The sequence below is a fragment of the Zootoca vivipara genome, chromosome 17 (genome assembly GCF_963506605.1).
Source record: "Zootoca vivipara chromosome 17, rZooViv1.1, whole genome shotgun sequence".
NCBI classification, from domain to species: domain Eukaryota; kingdom Metazoa; phylum Chordata; class Lepidosauria; order Squamata; family Lacertidae; genus Zootoca; species Zootoca vivipara.
Window position 1 is genome coordinate 12,334,444 of NC_083292.1, and position 22,169 is coordinate 12,356,612.

General features: G+C 45.3%; 1 protein-coding gene across 5 annotated transcripts in view; it reads left to right on the forward strand.

Annotated features, from left to right (window-relative positions):
- The window catches only part of GNB1L (G protein subunit beta 1 like), an 81,647-nt gene that overhangs the window by 55,784 nt on the left and 3,694 nt on the right, over positions 1-22,169 (forward strand). For 4 of the 5 annotated variants that reach the window (XM_060269276.1, XM_035098216.2, XM_035098213.2 and 1 more), the window contains 2 exons: positions 3,312-3,410; positions 11,692-11,907. In XM_060269276.1, the coding sequence (XP_060125259.1) occupies positions 3,312-3,410; positions 11,692-11,907 (315 nt within the window). The remainder of the gene's footprint in view (positions 1-3,311; positions 3,411-11,691; positions 11,908-22,169) is intronic. The other variant, XM_060269277.1, reaches the window with a different exon arrangement.

Here is a 22,169-nt window from a genome sequence, read left to right on the forward strand (position 1 = left end):
GGTGGCTGCTCCCAAATAATGGTATTTACTCCCACTCAAGGCTCGCCTGGTCCCCCATTCTGCTTTCCTTTTGCTAGCAGGCAAAGAGATTTTTTTTTGTTCCAACAGGCCTCTGGCCAGTCACTGGCTGTTATGAAGGTTTAAAGTGATTCCAATGCTATTTTAAACAAGGTTGCTTATTTAACGGGTGTGTGTGAATTTTTAGCTGTGTTGGTTTGTGTTGGGAGATGCATTGAGTTTTCACTGGGAGAAAGGTGGCATATAAAAGAAATAGACAGTGCTGGCCTATAGAGATCAATGATTCAGTATAATACTGCTTTGTGTACAATGAAGGAACCAAAACTCAGCTGTAAAGCATGTGTTTTGCATGCAGAAGCTGCCCAGCATGGCCAAAGCCAACATATGGAGGACCACGGGTTCCCCACCCATTTTGAGGACAATGCAGAGCTCAATGGACAGACTACAAGGCACCTTCCTACATTTCTTGGTGGGATTTACTTCCAAGTCAACGTGAATAGGATTGGGCAGCAAGTTAGATAGCTGGCTTCCCCTAGTTAGAGCACTAGCAGTACCTTCTCCTCCCTCAGCAAACGCCCTGATGTTCTCAGCACTATGCACGCTCCTGAGATGGTTTAATAAATTGGAGGCACAATTCATTGGGTACTTTATTGAAATTGTAGGTGCTTAGCAAGAGCCTTGAGCAAGTCCTGTTCATTTCAGTGCAACTTGGCGAGCTGAGCTTCCTACTGGATCACAGGGGCGAAACTAGGCTTCGTTTCACCTGGGTCAGACCCAGTTTGGCACACACCGCAACGCGCATTTGCGTACAAATGGACAGTCTGGGAGCCTCATTGGTGCCCCTCTGGAGGTTTTACCTGGGGCAAAAAACCTGGCTAGACCCCCCCCCCCAAGCAGCTACAGCTCTTCTGGATTGTGTCCTTCAAACCCGCCATGCTCTCTCTCTCGTTCATCAGCAGTCAGTCATTGACGTCGTTGTGCCTTCCACCTCTTGGGCACTTGCGATTTAAACCACAGACTGCGCAAAGCAGAGCACATGCTCTCAAAGCAGCTTGGCCCCCTTTGATTTTTGCTCCCAGGTCTAAAGCAAGTTTTCAGCATGAGAGTGCCAGTAAATTGTAAGTGCTGTGTACTGAATTCAACTCGTCATGCTGGTAAGGCTGCCTTCCGGCCCTTCTGCATGCCGAGAGTCTTAATGTGCACTGAATGAGTTTCATGCAAATGGTTTGCCATGGAAATGATTCATACAGGAAGAGGGAAGAAGATCAAGGGGAGAGAAGGGGTAGGAGGAACATCTAAAGAAGTTGGCTCCATGGAGCACTTCATGCTCTTGGGGCTCCTGCTATTGGCCCAGGATGCTACATAGAAAGCTGCCTTATACCATTGCTCCATCTAACTCGGTGTTGCCTACACGAGGGATAGACTACATGAGTCCTCTAGATCTGGTTGGACTGCATCAACCCAAGCCAACACGGCCAGCAGTCAAGGATGGAGGGAATTGTAATCCAGAAACATCTGGAGGGCACTGCATTGACTGCCTTTGATCTAGACCGGACAGCAGGTTGCTGAGATATCAGGACAATGACCTTTCCCAGTCTTAGCTGGACATGCCAGGGTTTGAATCTGGGACTTTCTGCATGCAATCCCTGTGTTCCACTACTGAGCTACGATCTCTTCTCTTTTGCCATTGGGGAAATTCTACTAGTGTGGGCTCTATTGCTGGATTGTGGTAGAGGCTACAATCCCATGTCCTGCCTTTGGGAGTCACCCCACCGAGTAGAGCGAGAATTGTTTCTGCGCTGCACGCCCATGGGATCAGGCTGCCCCACTCTTAATTTTGATGCAGCTATTACTGCAAAAGGGGAATGCAAGCAGGTACGAAACTGTACAGATCTAAATGACATAGGGCAGCAGTTCAGTTGGCTAGAGCATGGTGCTGATAATGCCAAGGTTGCAGGGTCGAGCCCCGTATGGAACGGCTGCATATTCCTTTTTTATTATTTTTATTTTTATTCACTTTTGAATTTAACAGTTAGCTTCACAAATAAGTCATACACATAGGATTCTCTGAATCCCTGGACTTCCCTCCACCCTTCCATGGTTTCCATAATTATTCTTTTCCAACTGCATCATATAATACTCTCCATATTTTCTTAACACTCAATTCTCACCATAGTTCTCGTTAATTGCAAGTGGTGTTTTTTTTAAAATAAAAATAAAAATCCTGCCAATGTTTTTACTTTTTTACAGTGTTCTTTTAAGTAACTTGTAAATTTTCTCCATTCTTTATTAAATTTGTTCTCTTCTTGATTTCTCATCTTCTTGGTCATTTTCGCCATTTCGGCATAGCCCATCATCTTTATCAGCCATTCTTCTATTTTGGGTACTTTATCTTCCATCTTTGGGCTAACAGTGGGACAGCTGCGTATTCCTGCATTGCAGGGGGTTGGACTAAATAATCCTCCCTTCCAGCTCTACAATTCTATGATTCAGCAATGAAGCTCAGATACCTTTCTCTGAGGTTCAGAGAAAACTTTTTATCCAAGTACCCGACAGCCAATAACTTTTCAAAAGCTCATGCAAAAACACCGTCGCTCTGTGAAACCGCATGTGTTCAGAATACAGAAGGACCCAAGTTGGACATTCCCCCCCCCCAACATCTCCTGGAACCCTGGAGAACTACTGCCAGCCAGTGGCAGAGGAAGGGGGTGCGGGGGTTGCGGTCCGTCCCGGGTGTCATCACTGGGGTGTGTGTGTGACAAAATGAGAGGGTTTTTTTGTTTTTAAATTGGGCTCACAAAACTTTTTAGGAGTGATGTGGTGGCTTAGGTGCCTGCAGGTTCCGTGCTGCCTGAAATGGCAGCGTGGGACTTACACCTGCCTACCGCCTCTCCCTCAGCTGCCCTACAGCTGAGGGGAAGACTATGGAAAGGCTGCAAGCTTCGGAGAGGCTCACCCTGCCCCCACGGCCGGATCGCCCTGCCCCCACAGGCACAGATCGCCCCATCCCGGCTGCAGGACACGCCCCCGCGCCAGGCACCCGAGCGGCTAGCTACGCCGCTGCTGCCAGCCCGTGTAGGCAGTACTGAACTAGATGGGCCGCTGTTCTGACTCAATATAAGGCAGCTTCCTTTGCCCTTTCTTAGCAGTTATGATTTCTGAGTCTTCCTCTGGGTTGATTTCTTTTCTCCCACCATCCCCGAGCTTGCACCACCTTCTTTTTGCAAATCACCTTAGGAGACTCATCTTTGTGCCTGGCGCCGGGCCAACTAAACTTGTTTTCCTGATGTCAGGTTCGGGTTTTGGAGCTGCCATCCAAGATTTCAGTCTGTACCTTGAAGCCAGAGGCCAATGCCAAGTTGGGCATGCCCATGTGTCTGAAGATATGGCAGGTAAGCCAACGGGAGCTTGCTAATTACAAAACGCTTCCCTCGCTGTGATTCATTTTTCTATATACGGAGCCCATGAATCATTCTTCACTCTGAGGTTTTTATATTTATTTATTTTTGATTGATTGTCAAAAGCAAATCAACTAATTATGCTATTAAAGGTGGGAGGGAAACAGAAACATCCTTCACATAACCGCTGGAGCTTTCCACACTTCACCAGATGATGTGGGTTGTGAGTTTTGTAAATACTCCCTGCAAAGTTTAGCTGGGGAAGTTGGGTTGTTGTTGTTTTTTGAAGTATCCAGTTTGGGGGGGCAGGGGGGTGATCATGGAACTTGGATTTGGCAAGACATTTGGTAGCCTGGCATTAATAAAACACTTGAGCTTTAATCAACATGCCTGTATTTTGATTTGCTTGTCTCTAGTCTGGTGTGAAGCAGGGACCCATGTGGTACTGTGGGTTAAACCACTGAGCCTAGGGCTTGCTGATCAGAAGGTCAGCGGTTCGAATCCCTGTGACGGGGTGAGCTCCCGTTGCTCGGTCCTAGCTCCTGCCAACCTAGCAGTTCGAAAGCATGTCAAAATGCAAGTAGATAAATAGGAACCGCTACAGCGGGAAGGTAAACGGCATTTCCATGTGCTGCTCTGGTTTTCCAGAAGCGGCTTTGTCATGCTGGCCACATGACCTGGAAGCTACACGCCGGCTCCCTTGGCCAATAATGCAAGATGAGCGTGCAACCCCAGAGTCGCTCACGACGGGACCTAATGGTCAGGGGTCCCTTTACCTTTACCTTTAGTCTGGTGTGAACCAACCATGTTACTACCTACTTTGCCTCTTCAGATTTGGAGAGGTTAATGCCTCATACTCAGCATTGCTTGGGGATTCTGAGAAACAACCAACGACAAAATTGGCGTGGTTTTTAAATCGGTGGTTCAAATCGGTTTTGAAAGGTCCACTGCACCATCTTGATTCAAAGTGGTGTCCAGTATCCAAACGCAAGATGAAAACCTGCTCTTGGATCTTGGGGGCCATCACGCAAAAATTGGCTGAAATCGTGGCGTTTTGAAAGGTTCGGCGCGCCATCTTGACTCAAAGTGGCATCCGGCATCCAAAACCTATACGAAATGGGTCCACACATGGAGGCAAACCTGCTCCTTAGTCTTGGGAAACATCATGCAAAATGTAATTGCTATATGTCAAGAGGTGTCGAAATGCATAGCAAATAACTTTCCAAAATATTTAATATATGTTTGGAATGGACTTTCGTCTTTGCAATTAAAGAAAGGGGTTCGAGCCAGGGTAGCCATCTGTGTTGGGTGCTCCTCAGCCCCTGCAATAAGCAAGAGGGACTATGATTCTGAGGGTTCAAACGTAATTATAAGCACTGGGCCTTATTTAGAGAAGTCTTAAGGTTCATGCACTTTGTCATATCCACAGAAGACATGAGGGCCCAGTTCATACTTTTAGCATAGCACCTATATCCAAGTGGTTGCATCAGTAGTATTTAATGGAGGATCTACTTGGGTGGCTCAGCTGATGGTTGTCTAAACTAATAGTTTAGATGATTGGGAATTAGTTGCAGAGGGCTCTCTCCCTCTCTCCTCTTTTGCACACAAGAGGAGGAGAGTGAAACCTTCATGCTTTCCATTTTGCCTCAACCAATAGTGCCCTGGTGGTTTACAAACTTGAGGAACTGTGATTCCTTCTATCGCTCTCTGATTTAATAAACCAGAATATCAAAATACAGATGGACCCTGCTTTAACCAACTAGCATTAGGGGGGTGGGGAATGTTTCCTCTGACCACAGTTTGGTCAAAAACGAAAGTGGGAGTGGGCCTTGCAAGATTTTCATAGAATCAAAGAATTGTAAAGTTGGAAGGGACCCCTTTCATCTAGTCCAACCCCCTGCAATGCAGGAATAATAAGATTTTGCTAGACTCCCAACTCCCAGCAGCTCCAGTTAGCATGACCTTTGGTCAAGGATGATAGAAGTTGCAGTCCAACAACATCTGGAAGACTTCAGATGCCCTGTCCATGTTTTACTTACTTTCCCCAGAGGGCAAGAGTGGTAGGGAAGCATATAACAATTATAACATTTAGTCTTCTAGAGAGACAGAAACATTTACACACCAGAAAAGTTGTCAAAGCTTTTATATTGCACTTCATACACGCTTGTGCTAGATCCTGGTAGAATACAGTTAATCACAAAAATCGTAAATGAATTACAGCGACTAAAAAAAAACAGATTGATTTTATTTTTTTATATAGCAAAGCATTTCAGCTTCTGCCTTCATCGACTACTCAGTGTGAATCAAAAGGTGCTGTAGTCAAGGTGGTAGTTATAGAACATTAGAATATTCAGAAGTGTTACACTTAACTGCACAGACAGACAGAGGTTTGTTGCTATTTCATTTGGAAGCCTGTTCAGGAAGGAAGGAAGGAAGCAAAGGAGAATCACTGTCAACTTGTCAGGAATATGCATTAATGGAGTTTATATAATAAAGTACTTATTGCATTTCCAGTTTCTACATGCATTCTTGTTAGTTAGTTTTTTTAAAAAAATGCTCACCATTGCACAACATAGCACCTTTCCTGCTGGGAAAATTAAGGGAAGGCAATCCTTGGGTTTGCAGATTCAACCCTTTCCAGTTGGCTATGATTTGTGTGAGCCCAGTGGATACATATCGGATTACAGTTGTACCTCTGGTTACGAACTTAATTCGTTCCGGAGGTTCGTTCTTAACCAGAAATCGTTCTTAACCTGAGGTACCACTTTAGCTAATGGGGCCTCTTGCCGCCGCCGCGCTGCTAGTTCGTGATTTCTGTTCTCATCCTGAGGTAAAGTTCTTAACCCGAGGTACTACTTTCGGGTTAGCGGATTCTGTAACCCGAAGTGTTTGTAACCCGAGGTGTTTGTAACCCGAGGTACCACTGTATAAGACATATTCCTTCACAGGAGGGAGGAATGTTCCATCCGACCTCAAGCTGCTGTTTGGACCTTCCTTTCTACTCTTCCAAAGATTACAGCACTTTTAATTTATGAAACATACGGCTCACATTCTCCATTAAAAAAAAATATGGCACCCAGGTTGCTGCACAATTCATCAACCATCATGAAAAGACACCAAAACAGACTGATAAATAGCATTAAAACAAACCAACAATCAAGTAATGGCACGTAAATTAAAATAGGCCAGGGAATGCCTTCCAAAACAAGCTAACCAGTATACTTATGAATACCCATCACCGGGGAACAGCAAGAGAGAACTGTTGCCGTCATGTACTACCTGTGAGAGTCCCACAAGTATCTGGTTGGAATACAGGATTCTAGATCAGGCAGGCCTTTGGCCACCCTCCCCATATGAACAAGCCAAGACCCTGCAGTTTTCGGCAGAGGCCCAGCCAAAGGAGATGCGAGATGCAGAGGGTGGCTACATCAGAACGGGCCTTTTCAGTGGTGGTTCCCCATCTATGGAATGCTCTCCCCAGGGTGACCTGCCTGGCCCCCGTCAGTCTTTAGGCACCAGGCTAAGACCTTTTCCTTTACTCAGACTTGATAAGAAAGTTGCCTCCATCGGTGGACCTCATCTTTTAGTGGGGCAGGTTGGGACCTGTCCTTAATCATACGTTACAGAATCACCCTTTTATCTATTTTGTATTGCCCCTTGCTTTGATCATAGAATCATAGAATCATAGAGTTGGAAGAGACCACAAGGGTCATCCAGTCCAACCCCCTGCCAAGCAGGAAACACCATCAAAGAATTCTTGACATATGCCTGTCAAGCCTCTGCTTAAAGACCTCCAAAGAAGGAGACTCCACCACACTCCTTGGTAGCAAATTCCACTGCCGAACAGCTCTTACTGTCAGGAAGTTCTTCCTAATGTTTAGGTGGAATCTTCTTTCTTGTAGTTTGAATCCATTGCTTCGTGTCCGCTTCTCTGGAGCAGCAGAAAACAATCTTTCTCCCTCCTCCATATGACATCCTTTCATATATTTGAACATGGTTATCATATCACCCCTTAACCTTCTCTTCTCCAGGCTAAACATACCCAGCTCCCTAAGCCGTTCCTCATAAGGCATTGTTTCCAGGCCTTTGACCATTTTGGTTGCCCTCCTCTGGACACGTTCCAGCTTGTCAGTATCCTTCTTGAACTGAGGTGCCCAGAACTGGACACAGTACTCCAGGTGAGGTCTGACCAGAGCAGAATATAGTGGTACTATTACTTCCCTTGATCTAGATGCTATACTCCTATTGATGCAGCCCAGAATTGCATTGGCTTTTTTAGCTGCTGCATCACACTGCTGACTCATGTCAAGTTTGTGGTCTACCAAGACTCCTAGATCCTTTTCACATGTACTGCTCTCAAGCCAGGTGTCACCCATCCTGTATTTGTGCCTTTCATTTTTTCTGCCCAAGTGTAGTACCTTACATTTCTCCTTGTTAAAATTCATCTTGTTTGCTTTGGCCCAGTTGTCTAATCTGTTAAGGTCATTTTGAAGTGTGATCCTGTCCTCTGGGGTATTAGCCACCGCTCCCAATTTGGTGTCGTCTGCAAACTTGCTCAGGATGCCCTCAAGCCCATCATCCAAGTCATTGATAAAGATGTTGAATAAGACTGGGCCCAAGACAGAACCCTGTGGCACCCCACAGGGTTGATTCCCCCCCCCCCCCCGGTTCTGAATTGCTTTTATTCATTGCATTTTACCTTGTCAAGTCACCCCGAAACCTTTTCCCTCTGTGCAAAGCGACGGACAAAGGTAACTCATGACCTTCGCCATTATCATCCAACCCGGATTCTTACGGCATTCTTAAAAATCTTCCCCTTACAATGAAGAATGGAGGAGGGATCGATCACAGAGCAGGCTTTAACAGGAAGGACTGCTGCGAGGCTATTTTCACTAGCAGGATTATCCATTGTAGCTAGCCTAGTGATTCTTAAAACAATTTTAGTATTATAACATGGTTCTTGATACCGGTCTGAAGGGGTAATGGGGGAGGGGGAGGGTCAATGCACGGTTGTCTTGAGCATTTAAAGCTTCAAAAGTGACTTCTAAATGGCCTCGGTCCAGTATACCTGAAGGAGCGTCTCCTCCCCCATCGTTCTGCCCGGACACTGAGGTCCAGCGCCGAGGGCCTTCTGGCGGTTCCCTCGCTACGAGAAGCCAAGTTACAGGGAACCAGGCAGAGGGCCTTCTCGGTAGTGGCACCCACCCTGTGTAATGCCCTCCCACCAGAGGTCAAAGAGAATAACAATTACCAGACCTTTAGAAGGCATCTCAAGGCAGCCCTGTTTAGCTTTTAATGTTTGATGGATTTCTGTAATTTAATATTTTGTTGGAAGCCGCCCACAGTGGCTGGGGGAACCCGGCCAGATGGGCGGGGTATAAATAATAAATTATTATTATTATTATTATTATTATTATTATTATTATTATTAATTAACATAAACACCTGGGTAGGAGGGTGTGGCATCTTTGCGTTCTGTCGGAAAGTATTTGGGCCTTTGTGCGTGTGTGTGTTTTTCTCCTTTAAAATCTATAGCTGCCGTTAACAGGCATTTGTGTTTTTGTTTTTTTAAATTTGCTTTGATTACGACTTTTGAACCTTTTTTGCTCACATGGTGAGTCTTCCGATTTGCAGGGGCCATCCGTCAACCGGCCGGTGCAATGATGAATATTTTCCTTAAGTGTGACACGTAATCCAGTAACGTTCCTTTCTTTGAGTTATTTCAGAGACTTAAATAAATTGGGTGGCTGGCCAGGGTGCCATGCCCTTTGACCTGTAACATCATTAATCAAAATATCTCTCAATTGGTTACAGCGGGATTCAGACCTGTTAACTCTTTGGGTTCAGGGGATTATTGTTTTTTTCCTTTTGGGGGAGGGGGGGAGAAAGAAAATAGTTTCCCTTGGTATTGGAGATCCATGGACAGCAGTTTACTTGAACTTTTTTTAAAAAAACCACACATATATATTCTTTATTCAGTACTTATACAAACTCATATATGAAAACATGCACAAATTTAATATTAAGCAGCCATGTTATCTGCTCTTTTTCCAAGGCCTGCTCAAAACTCTTTTGTGCAGGCAAGCCTACCAACATGCAATTCCATTGTGTTTATTTTTAAAAAAACAACAACTGTTGATTATATATATATCAATATATATATTGAAGATTTTATTACATCTGATTGCTTGTTTTAATATGTTTAAAATATAACAGGAAAATAAGGATGCCAGCTCATATTAGCAGCTTGAACATCCCCTCAATCCTAATTCAAATGTATCTATTATTATGAAACCATTCATATGTCCAAATAGATATCCAAATGAGATTGCCCTACCTATATAATCTATACATTCAAAGGTTGAAAGGGCAGTGGATCTTGCAAAGCCCTTATGGTGGCCAAGAGACTTATAGGTTCAAGGTTGGAAGGATATAAACACCCGCCTTCCATTGCGCAGTGTTCTGAAATGTCTACTTGTTTTTAAAGCCTGTTGGTGTTACTGGTATGAATATTTTAGGTCATTTTGTGGACACCTTAGAACGATTTTTCAGAAATATATGAGGCGGTATGTAAATCGGGTTACGTTACAATGCAAACACTCTAGTTTAAATGTTCTGTTGCAAGAGCAAAACTTCCACTTGGACCATCGGACTCCCCATTCCTCTACTCCCCTGCATCTCTAAAACACCCTCAAAATCTACACAGGACCTTCCAGATAAAACTTTTGAGGTACATGGAGCGTAGCTGCCAAGTCTCCCGTATTCCCTGGGAAACCCCCGTTTTTCCAGCTGTTCCCAGCCGAAAAAACTGTTTTTTTTGTTTTTTCACGGTTTATTCTGGTGCGGTGGCCATTTTGGAACCGGGCGGAGCATGCTCAGAAGTGACTTTTGATGCTGCTTTGCCCAGTTCCAAAATGGCTGCAGTGCGACTTCTGGTGCGGCGGCCATTTTGGAACAGGGCAGAGCAGCATCAAAAGTAGCTGCTGAGCATGCTCCGCCCAGTTCCAAAATGGCGGCAGCGCTACTTCCGGTCTGCTACTTCCGGTCCAGTCCCTTATTTCTCAGAAATTATCTTACAGATTGGGGGTCGTCTTATACACTGATAGTGTTTAGGGGGAACGTGGGATTGGTTGCTGCTGCGAGCCGGAGATTGTCCTTGGCTATTGATGACTGCGGCAAGGGCTGGTGTTGATTGGCTGTCGCTGCGGCAACTGGGCAGGCGATTGGCTGTTTCTGCCGGCGAGGGGACAGACGATAGGTGGCAGCGTGTGAGTGGCAGCATAGGCCAGGCGGGTGAGCGATTTTCGGCAATCCCTCTTAAATATGCTCAACAACTCTGGGCCATCACCACCCCCCAAAAAGCTCAGCAACTCCCCCACATTTTCTTAATTTGGGGTCCTCAGCAATAGGGGGCGTCTTATACACGGGGGCATGTTATACATGGAATAATACGGTAACTAAAGACCGTGAGATTAGCTCACAACACATTCTTTAATTGTTCCTTAAATTAACCCAACCCTAAAACAGAATCCTTCCTATAATACCGAGGGGGAAATACGTTTTGACATTTTAACGCCTTTTTCTTCTCTCTCCCTTATTCTTCTTCCAACATTATAATTTTAACAGCCTTAAATTAAAGTCCCAGCATTTGAGTTCCAGCTCCTTCGCCTGCTTTTCTGTTGTTGCCATTGATGACTAATGTCATAAATCCAATTCTTTGCATATACAACCAATAAAATTCAAATTATAAGGAGCTTTTCGATAGTGGGGTGGGGAACCACCAACAGAACTTGCTGTGAATTGAGTGGGAAATAATTGGGGTCCATGCGGAACGCAAGTGTCGCTAGAAGCATTTTGGGGCGTTGAAGTGTTGAGAAGATGTTTGACATCACTTTTCGGCAAGAGGAGAGAGGAATTTGGCTCTGCCAATTTGCATTCCAACCAGGATTTCTTTATTAGGGCCCAACCCAAGATTAAACTAAATCGTCATATTAAGCTTTTGAAATAATCAGCATTATGAGATTTTAATTAAGGGTAGGGATAACTGCGTTCCAATTTCCCTTCCCCTCTTTTAAAAAAATCAGTTGCCTACACATGCCAGGTTATGATAGTTAGTCCCGGTGGGTACTCAAAGTTTAGGGTATTGTAGCTTGTTTTATAACACTGCCTTTTGGATTTCTCTGCCCTGCCTGCATTTACTCGCCGGGTTTGGGTCTAATAACCGGTGGGGAGTTCGCCAGGCCACTTCACTCATCTGTTCTGTGTTTCCTATCAGCCCAAGGTCAGCTTGCATCCTTCCCTTCTGGTCGGCTATGAGGATGGATCAGTGGTTCTGTGGAATTTGTCAATGGGGAGAATGCAGAGCCGGCTCACATGTCATCAGGAGCCAATCATGGGCCTTGACTTTGACTCTGAGAAGGCCAAGGGGGTCTCAGCCTCGTCTGAGAAGATGCTTTGCTGCTGGAGCTGCAATGAGCAGCAGAGCCTAGAGGTCAGTGCGTTTCCCCTCTCCGCGCCATTTGTTCTGTTTTTTCGCTAATAGACTGAAAAAATATTTAGTCATGAAGTGGGGCTGTTGCCAATCCCTAGCTAATTAATCACAGGCTGGTTATGATTTTGGGGGGGGGGGAAGCTGGGTGAAGATGGAGGTGCTTCTTCATCTTCCGTTCGTTGGTTCTTCTCCGTCCTTCTCCTTTTTATGCAGACCCTACTAAGGTCTTAACACAAGTGTGGGGAAGCTTTTTTAGCCCGGGGGGGCCCACATTCCTTTCTGCACAGCATTTCGGGGGCCACGTGTTGATGGTGGGCGGAGGCAGAGGCAGAGCAGTTGAAGCTATTAAAGTAATATTTTACTCTGCTGAAATAAGATGGTTTCCTTGCGCACACATCCCCTTCTCTAACCTCCAGTTAGACCAGTGTTTCCCAAACTTGGGTCTCCAGCTGTTTTTTGGGGACTACAATTCCCATCATCCCGCACCACTGGCCCTGCTAGCTAGGGATGGTGGGAGTTGTGGTCCAAAAACGGCTGGAGACCCAAGTTTGGGAAACGCTGGCCTAGAGCAAGGAAGAGGCATTGTCAGAGGACACCTTACAGGCATAAAACGCTCTAAGATGTGGAGCAGGTGGGTAGTGAGGGGAGTGGCCTAGGGGAAGTGGGTGTGGCCTGAAAGGGGTTCTGAAGGCCACATTCTGCCCACAGAACTGAAGTTCCTTGCCCTTGGTCTTCTCAGGCTGATTTAACAACCTCACAGGGAACTCTGGGGATTGTAACCCTGGGAATCAGGGAAGAGAGGCTTCCTAAAAAAAATCTCAGCACCCTTAACAGACTCCACTTCCCAGGATTCTTTGGGAGAAACCATGACTTTTTAGAGTGGTATAATACTTCCAATGTGTAGTCCAGACAGCACCTTAAATGCTTTCAGCCACCAGCTAAGGCTGATTTGGGGTGGGGAGGCATTTACTTGGGGTGAGCGAGATGTTGCTCAAGGTACTGATGTGTTGCTCATTTTTAGCTTTCTATTCTTTAAAGTGTAAGGTTTATTGCATATTTTTTAAAAAGTATTCATTATTACTTTTCTTGGGTTTTTATTACTTGAGAGTTGCCTCTAGCAAGAATGGCAACTAAAAAGAGTTATAAATAAAATACAGAACATATGCGCAATGCTACATTTATGCACATGAGTAATGTGTTTGTTTTTCAAGGTAGAATTTCCTTCTGCACTTTATAGGATGGAACGGGTATTGAATATCTTCCCCAAGCTCTCTCGTTCTCTGCTTCTCTCTGTCCCTGTGTCCCGCATCCCAGAAATCTGCCACAGATATCAAGAGGCCATTGGTCTTCCATTGATGGAACATTAGTATTCCACTTTGGACAATATACCTGCAATCAGCTTAACAAAGAAAGAAAGAAAAAGGTCCACAACTGAGATATTACATTGCACCGTAAACTTACTGACAGCAATTGAGCATTCATCCTAACCCACCTTGTTGTCCCTTTAGATATTTGAAGATGACTATCATATCTCCTTTTAGTCTCCTGTTTACCAGGCTGTTGTTGTTTAGTCGTTTATTCGTGTCCGACTCTTCGTGACCCCATGGACAAGAGCACGCCAGGCACTCCTGTCTTCCACTGCCTCCCGCAGTTTGGTCAAACTCATGTTCGTAGCTTCGAGACACTGTCCAACCATCTCGTCCTTTGTCGTCCCCTTCTCCTTGTGCCCCCAATCTTTCCCAACATCAGGGTCTTTTCCAGGGAGTCTTCTCTTCTCATGAGGTGGCCAAAGTACTGGAGCCTCAGCTTCAGGATCTGACCTTCCAGTGAGCACTCAGGGCTGATTTCCTTCAGAATGGATAGGTTTGATCTTCTAGCAGTCCATGGGACTCTCAAGAGTCTCCTCCAGCACCATAATTCAAAAGCATCAATTCTTCGGCGATCAGCCTTCTTTATGGTCCAGCTCTCACTTCCATACATCACTACCGGGAAAACCATAGCTTTAACTATACGGGCCTTTGTCGGCAAGGTGATGTCTCTGCTTTTTAAGATGCTGTCTAGGTTTGTCATTGCTTTTCTCCCAAGAAGCAGGCATCTTTTAATTTCGTGACTGCTGTCACCATCTGCAGTGATCATGGAGCCCAAGAAAGTAAAACATACCCAATTCTTTCAACCATTTCTCATAAGACTTGGTTTCCGGACCCTTGATCATCAGGGTCACCCTACAGCTGGTCAACATCCTTCTTAAATTGTGGTGCCCAGAATTGGACACAGTATTCCAGGTGTGATCTGGCCTAGGCAGTATAGAGTCATACTATTACTTCCCTTGATTTGGACACTATACTTCTGCCAATGCAGCCTAGAATAGCATGAGCCTTTTTTGTTGCTGCATCACCCAGTTGAGTCGTGTTAGGCTTGTGGTCTACTAAGATCCCTAGATCCTTCTCACATGCATTGCTGGCAATCCAGGTGTCCCCCCCCCCATCTTATATTTGTGCAGCTGGTTCTTCCTGTCTAAGTGCAGAACCTTACCTTCGTCCCCATTGAAACACATCTTGTTAGTTTTGGCCCAGTTCTCCAACCTGTTAAGGTCATCTTGAATCCCAATTCTGTCTTTTGAGGCATTGGCTACCCCTCCCAGTTTGGTGCCATTTGCAAATTTGATGGGTTTGTCAGAAGTTGCGATAAACAGAGCCTTGAGGGGTCCTTCCACCCTTGTGCTATGACTGATAGTGCAGCCGCTGGCAAGTGGATGATTGAAGATTTGCTATGAAGGTCTAATAGGATTTTGATTGTAGCGTTCTGAAATTAAGTCTCTGTTCTTTGGACATTCCAGTCTTTAATGGGAAAGGGAGTTTATTATTACAGAAGGGCAGGGTGTACAGTGTTCCACTCCAATGAAGCAGCTGCCTTCATTAAAGACATCTCCCGGAGTAGCCAAGGTCGCCTAATGACAGCAAATGGTAATGGCCACAGAGTAGTCTGTACATTGACAAAAGAGACGGTCAATGCCAAGAGGTTAAGTCGTACTTAATTAGGGGCAGGACTCTCAAGGCCCCTGTTGCTGGATGGGCAAAGTCCGGATGCTTAGAAGTAGAACATGTGAAAAGCTGAGATGAGTCATTTGCATAGTCGGCAGAGTCCTCAGAGTTATCTCCGTTGTTGGTTTTAATCCAAATTAAGTTCTAATCCTGTGCATTAAGGGATCAATTCCCACTGACGTTCAGCGGCCTCAGACCTCATTTAACCCTTAAAAAATTGCAGATGGGGGGGGGGGGTTGTGCCTGCCATGTGATGCCTCCCTGCAAGTGGAAAGATAGCATGCAGAAAGCCTGATCCTTTGCCCATTTAAAATGTGGGTTGTTAGTTTTTTTGGGGGGGGGGGGTGTTATTGGGTTGTTTTTATTTTTATTTTATATTTTGTGGTTTTATATTTTGATTTTGTTCTGTGAACCACCCTGGGACCTCTGGGTATAGGGCGGTATAATAATAATAATAATAATAATAATAATAATAATAATAATAATGTGCTCGCTTCCCACATGCAAAGCTTTTTCGATGCAGAGTTAACATTTGGATATGCAGTTTCCCCTCCCATGCATGCACACATTCACCAGCCATTCTGTGATGGGGGAGTCCATCGTTTCTCAAGGTTGGTTCTCCAGCTGTTGTTGGACTACAACTCCCATCACCCCAACCACTGGTCCTGCTAGCTAGGGGTGATGGGAGTTGTAGTCCGACAACATCTGGAGACCCAGTCGGCGTAGACAGTGCTGCGCTAGATGGGCCAATGGTCTGACACAGCAATCAATCTTTATTATGGTCAAAGACCAGACCACAGAAATTGCAATAACAACACGTATATCTACACAGCATAAGGCGGCTGCCTCTAACTTCTTATTGCAGGCCCCACTAGTCACACGGCATCAGCAACTATAGAATGGGCTTGTTGTCATCAGTATTATAATAGAATTAGCTATTGTTACTTGGAGCAAACTCTGGGGTTTGGGCGTTTTTGCCAAGGCTGGTTCTGAAGCATTCCCTACTTAGACCGAGGGACAGCTCAGTCAGTAGAGCATGAGACTCTTAATCTTAGGGTTTGGGGTTCGAGCCCCATGTTGGGAAAAAGTTTCCTGCCATGGCAGGGGGTTGGGCTGGATGACCCTCATGGTCCCTTCCACCTCTACGATTCTACAATTCGTTGATTCAAGGCCACTCCCCCATCTTTACTTGCTGTCTCTCCAACGAAAGCATTAAGAGCCCCACATCAGGTCATTTCCACCTATCTCCTCCCCTCTCTCTCTCTCTTTCCTATTGGATTAATAATAGGAACCAGATGGTTTTTTTCCCCCTCGACATTCCACATCCCTGAGGTAATGGTGGTGCTTGGAAAGCCACTCAGTGGCACATTATTTTTACTCCCGGTGCATTTTGGCAACTCCTCGCTCGGTAACCGGCTGTCCAAAGACGTGACGCAAGAGCGGCCCCGTTTGGGATGGCTCCAGTCCAGTGTGCTGGTGAAGAGTTGGTGAAATGAGGCTCTCTTGTCTCCAGGAGGCTGTCCAAAATCTATGCTGGGGAAGCTGCAAAGGAAAGTGGTTAGGCCGAGATAGTGTAACGAAGGGATAATGGGTTTGAGACTGTTCTTTTCTTGTGGGGAGGAATCTCGGAGGCTTCCTCAGAAGGCCAAGCATAGACCTGGAGGAGAAAACGGATTCATTTCACATTTGAAGGCAGACCTCCTCGCCTCTTAATTTCCAGCTTCCGAAATAATGCGCACATCCTTTGAAATTTGCACTTCTCCAAATTGCGCAAAGCAGATCTCCAGCCAAGTTACGTGTAGGAAACTTTGCATATGCTCGGCAAAAGCGTGTATTGGAGAAAATCGCTTTGCAAAAATGTGTCCGCTAGGACAGATTCGCTCTGATACGCCGACAAGTTTTCACGATGGCATTGTTGCTTATAGAAAAATTGCAAACTGATGTGGAAATGTGGAGAGCTGAATTTAAGAGTGGAAAAATCGAGAAACTGAAAGGTCCGTCTATCCCTAGCCAAACATCCATAGCTCAGAATAAACTAGGGGCACGGAAGTTAGTGCATATGACCTAATACCCTGAAATTTAGCATTTTAAAACAGTACATCTGTTTCTGTTATTTATTCGCTTTTTTTACTGCATGTATGTCTGGTTATTTTAGACTTTATATTATTATGCATTGGCACTATACATATAGTGTATGTACATAAACATATTTAGACCTCTTTTAAAAAGTACTAAAACTCTGTTTATATAATAAAACCTATGAATGATCAGAATTGCCTTATCCACCAGATAAATAATTGACATTAAATTAAATGCCAGGTAAGTAAAAACCAACACCCCTAATAATAGGGCTTTTAAATAATGCTTAAAATATCTTACTTTTTCATATTCAATTCATTAGTCTCTTGCTATGTAAAGAGTCTCTAAGCGACTTACAGCATTTTTAAAAAAACTTTAAAGCGTTACATAAAATTGAGGGAACAGTGCTTTGCAATAAAAACTGTACAAAAATCTATACAAAACAGCCCCAGTAAAACACCACCAAAAAAACAAAACAAAAACCTGAGCAGCAAAACATATGATCATAATCCGTCTAATGCCTAGGGAAAGAGAGAGGTTTTTGCCTGGCACCAAAAATGCATTAACAATAGCACTATGTGGACCTATGAACTTATGTCCTTCCTCAGCTTCTAATTCATTAACTTTTGAGTGAATGAAATTATCCCAAATTTTCTGACGCAAGAGGAGAGACATATCCCGCCTCCCACCCTAAGAAAATGGAGTGGATGTTGTAGCTGTTATCGAGAAATAAGTGTGTGGAACCTGTAACTAAACATTGCGGCATGTTCCTCTTCAAGGTTCCAGCCAGCTAGCCGTACCTTCTTTGAATGTAGTGGGACTTAATTCTGAATTAACATATCTGCTGGCAATAAAGTACCTGTATAGGATCTTAAATAAAATTCCGGTTCATGGTGATATTTTGGAGTAGCCAGTCATTGACCGAAATCATCCTGTTCTTTTTATTTGATTGCTAAAAGTGTCGTGAAAAGGTTCAGGGCAAGTAGCTACTATAAACAAACAAACAAACAAACACCTCAAGGGTACCTACAGGCTCTTAACAGTTTTGCACAAGGGATTCAAGTGCCTTTTTAAAAAAAAAAAAAAAGGTTTGTGCAACCGAAGCAGATTAAAGCAGTGCTTCCCAACCTTTGGTCTCCAGCTGTTTCAAGACTACAATTCCCATCATCCCTGACTACTGATCTTGCTAGCTAGGGATCATGGGAGTTGTAGTCCAAAAAGAGCTGGAGATCCAAGGTTGGGAAACACTGGATTAAAGCACCACAAACTCACTTTGCAAAATGGGGGGCTTTGTGGTTAGGAGACTGATGAGGAAATGCACTGAAAAGTGTGACAGGATAAAATGACTAACGGGAAGACATAGAAGGCACCCAGCAAGCAAATCAAGATGACAGCCCATTGTCACATAACCACTCTGCAATCAAATCCAAATGAATGCTCAGTAAAGAGCATTCATTGCCTGGTCCAACCTGCACAGGTAAATCAGGGCGAATGCTCAAGAATCAAGTCGTCCGAGGAGCAGGTAGAGCTGAGCAGCTGCGACTTTCTTTTTCAAATCATCGCTGCACATGTTAAGCCTTACAGCTCATCCCCTCGTAGCCCAAATCATCTCCCATCATGTTTGTAACGCTTCGACCTGTCAGGCCGGACGTGACTGCCGCGGTTTGCGGAGTCAGAATTACTTTGCCATCTGTGCAGAAATGGAAGCGAAAAGGGTGTGCCTCTCTTCCTTCTCTAGGCGGGTCCAATAGGTCAGTGGTCTTCGACTGGCTGGTCAGGACTCACTTCTGGACCGTGGCAGCAACACGATGGCCCTGCTCCTTTTCAGCTTTTTCTTGGTATCTGTCTGTCTCGAGAGGCAATGGAGTGCACCTCCGGGGGTGAAGTCAAACGGCTGCATTAGCGGCCCTGAAGTGACCTCCCTGGGGCGCAAACCTAGGCAGTGTGTGTGGAGGTCCAAAGGAAAGCAGAGCAATACATTTGGCACCAGCTTGTCTGCAGGAGTTGCTGGAAGGAGGCCTACAAGGCGCCATCCAACCGTCTAAGGGACTCCATTCCAGATTTGGCAGGGTTTACTCCTTAGCCTCTTCAACTATGCTAAAAAATACACCTAACAGGATAAATCCAATGTTAGCCATACAGGTGTGGGGAACCTTTGGCCCTCCGTCGTCACTGGCCATGCTTGCCGGGGCTGATGGGAGTTGTAGTTCAGCAACATCTGGAGGTGCCTAAGGTCTCCTACACCTGGTACATACAGAGAATTGGAAATCGCCCGTGGTGCCTGGAAGCTGATGAGTGACATTTGGGAGCTGCTTAATTATGACAAAGTTATCAGCTTATCGGAAGCCCAGTAGCAAAGGCAGAGGAAAGGGGAGATAACACGCACTCCTCTTGTCATTTATGTCCAGAATTCCTGTAGCCTGGTGTACTGATTTCATTCAGTTTTCCTTACGATGTTTTAATAATGCTGTTTTATGTATTTTAAAAGAAAAATGTCACACTAAGTTCTTAACCCTCCCGATTTCAGGCAACAGGGGAATAGCCTCCAAAATAGCAATTATGTTCCATTTTTCATTTATGTAAGCATTTTCACCCCACCTTTTAAAATCCACAAAGAATTTATGATGAAGTCTTAAGTTACAGCAATAAGACGATCGCCAAGCCACACTAAAAAAAAAAAAAAAATACTCAGTCAATAAACAGCAGGACACAACAAAATGGAGAGGGAGGGGAGAAAAGTGAAAGTTACAGGCAACAGAACTAAATTCTCCAAATTCCAGTTCATGGAAAGCATGAGCTGGGGGGGGAACCTTGTGTGTAAGCTTGTGGGGCCTACCCCCCCAAGGTTTGCAGAAATTCAAAAAAATCTTTAAGGGGGGCGGGTCCCAAAGAGGGCACACAACCTTTAAAAATAGCCCAATGCAGACTGAGCATGCTCAGCGGTCACAGAAGGGTGATGGGAAATGGAATTTTCCAGAGGAGGGCATGGCTGGCTGGCTGGCTGCACCCTAAACAAGAGTGTGGCATACTGCAATGTCCTGTTTCAGGCCCCATTTGTTTTTATTTCAGCTTTGCACAAGAAAACAACCAATTTCTTTTCTTTTCTTTTTTATAACAATTTATTGATTTTCCGAGAATAACAAAACAAAACAGAAAAGAAAAGAGAAAAATTTCATAACCAAATTAAACCGTAAATTTTTGGTCCACTTCCCTCCACTCCCCCTCTTGGTTCCATTATAATATACTTGTTTATGCATGTCCATAAAACCTTATATAATTAACAATCCAATTTTAAAACCTCCAACCAGTTTCAAAGCAACTCTTCTCTCCCTACCCCTTGCCTAGCTCAAATTCGTTTTCTTCCCATGATACGAAGACCCTCTTTACTCCACATCAGGAAAGGGGTGCTCTGTGAAAGAAGGAAAAGCATCGGCAAACGGGGAGGAAGAGAGGCGATGGGATAGAAGCATGCAGAAAGTGGGTGGGGAAAAAAGTTCTTCTCCTCTCATAACACTACAACTCGTAGGCATCTGAGGAAGCTGAATGCTCGACAGTTCAAGACAGATAAAAGAAAGTATTGAAGCCATGCAGCATATAGTTAAACTTCCAAAATTCCTCCAGCAAGAGGAAGATGACTACCAACTAGATGGACCATTGGCCTGATCCAGCAGGCTCTTCTTGTGTGGCGATACCCCAAACCCTCTCCGGAATAAAGAAAGACACAGGACACATTGCATAAGGTTAATGGGCGTAGAAGGCCACAACTTTATTGATTACGGATGTAGAGAGGTATTGGCTTAGGCATTGGATCTAACCGTCTGTATCCGACTCCAGCCCACTCCGCTGGCAGTCTGTGAAGGGTTAACCACCATTGGGTGAGCCCCGCGATGCAGATCAACTAGGAACTCACCCCGGGGCCACCACTAGGGGCGTGCCTTAGGCCCTCACCTACCACGGCTTCGGACATGGCCACACCCCGGACTCCTTAAGGGAGTACCTTTCAGCATTTTGGGGGAGGTGATGGCAGTAACCTTCCCCCCCCCCCACACACACACACCTGTAACCTTTCAGAGATAATCCAATGCCTACCGCCAAAACCAAAGTTGTGACAAATTGCTACGAGGTAGGCATGGACAGTGTTCTCGAAGCTACGAACATGAGTTTGACCAAACTGCGGGAGGCAGTGGAAGACAGGAGTGCCTGGCGTGCTATGGTCCATGGGGTCACGAAGAGTCGGACACGACTAAACAACAACAGGCGTAAACCACCAGGCCAGAGCCAATTTGCCAAGTGGGAAAATTCCTACAAGGCCCCTCAACGGCGACCGACCGAAGTCCATAGCAATGTCGGAAGGAGAGACCTGCCTAGTGGGAGGGTGGGCGGGAAAGCGCAGCAGCTGGGGGTCCTGCAAGAGAAAAGAGGCCGGTTCCTTGCCGCGCGCTCGCTTAAATCAGCGAGCCACACACCCCTGGTGCGTCCTGATTGGATGCGCCAAGGGAGCGCCGCAGCCGGGAGCCGGCCAATGGGCTGGGGCGGGTGGCAACCATTCCCCCACCACGTGTAGGCTTCGTGGTGCCCACAATCGCCCCTCCTCCTACGGCGGAAGGGACTTTATATTCTTACGAGAATGGTGGTGGGAGACACCTCTTGTGCAGCTTTCTCACATTTGGCTGGAGCCAAAGGGTGTCAGATTTTTCAGAGCTGCTTCTATATTTGTTGCAGAGAAGGGCGACCAAGACGACCAAGGGTCTGGGAAACCAAACCATATGAGGAATGGTTGAGGGAGTAGGGTATGTTTCGCTTGGTAAAGAGGAGACTGGGAGGAGATGCCATAGCCATCTTCAAATATCTAAAGGGCTGTCACTTGGAAGAGGGAGCAAGCTTGTTTTATGCTGTGCCGGAGGGTAGGACCTGAACCAATGGCTTTGAGTTATGAGGAAGTAGGAAGGATTTCTTGACAGTAAGAGCTGTTTGACAGTGGAATGGACCACCTTGATATATATCTTTATTTTTTTTAAAAAAGAACGAACAGAACAACAATCGATCATACCTACCAAGTTGCTGTGGGAGAAATAAGGGACCGGGCCGGAAGTAGAAGACCGGAAGTAGCGCTGCCGCCATTTTGGAACTGGGCGGAGCATG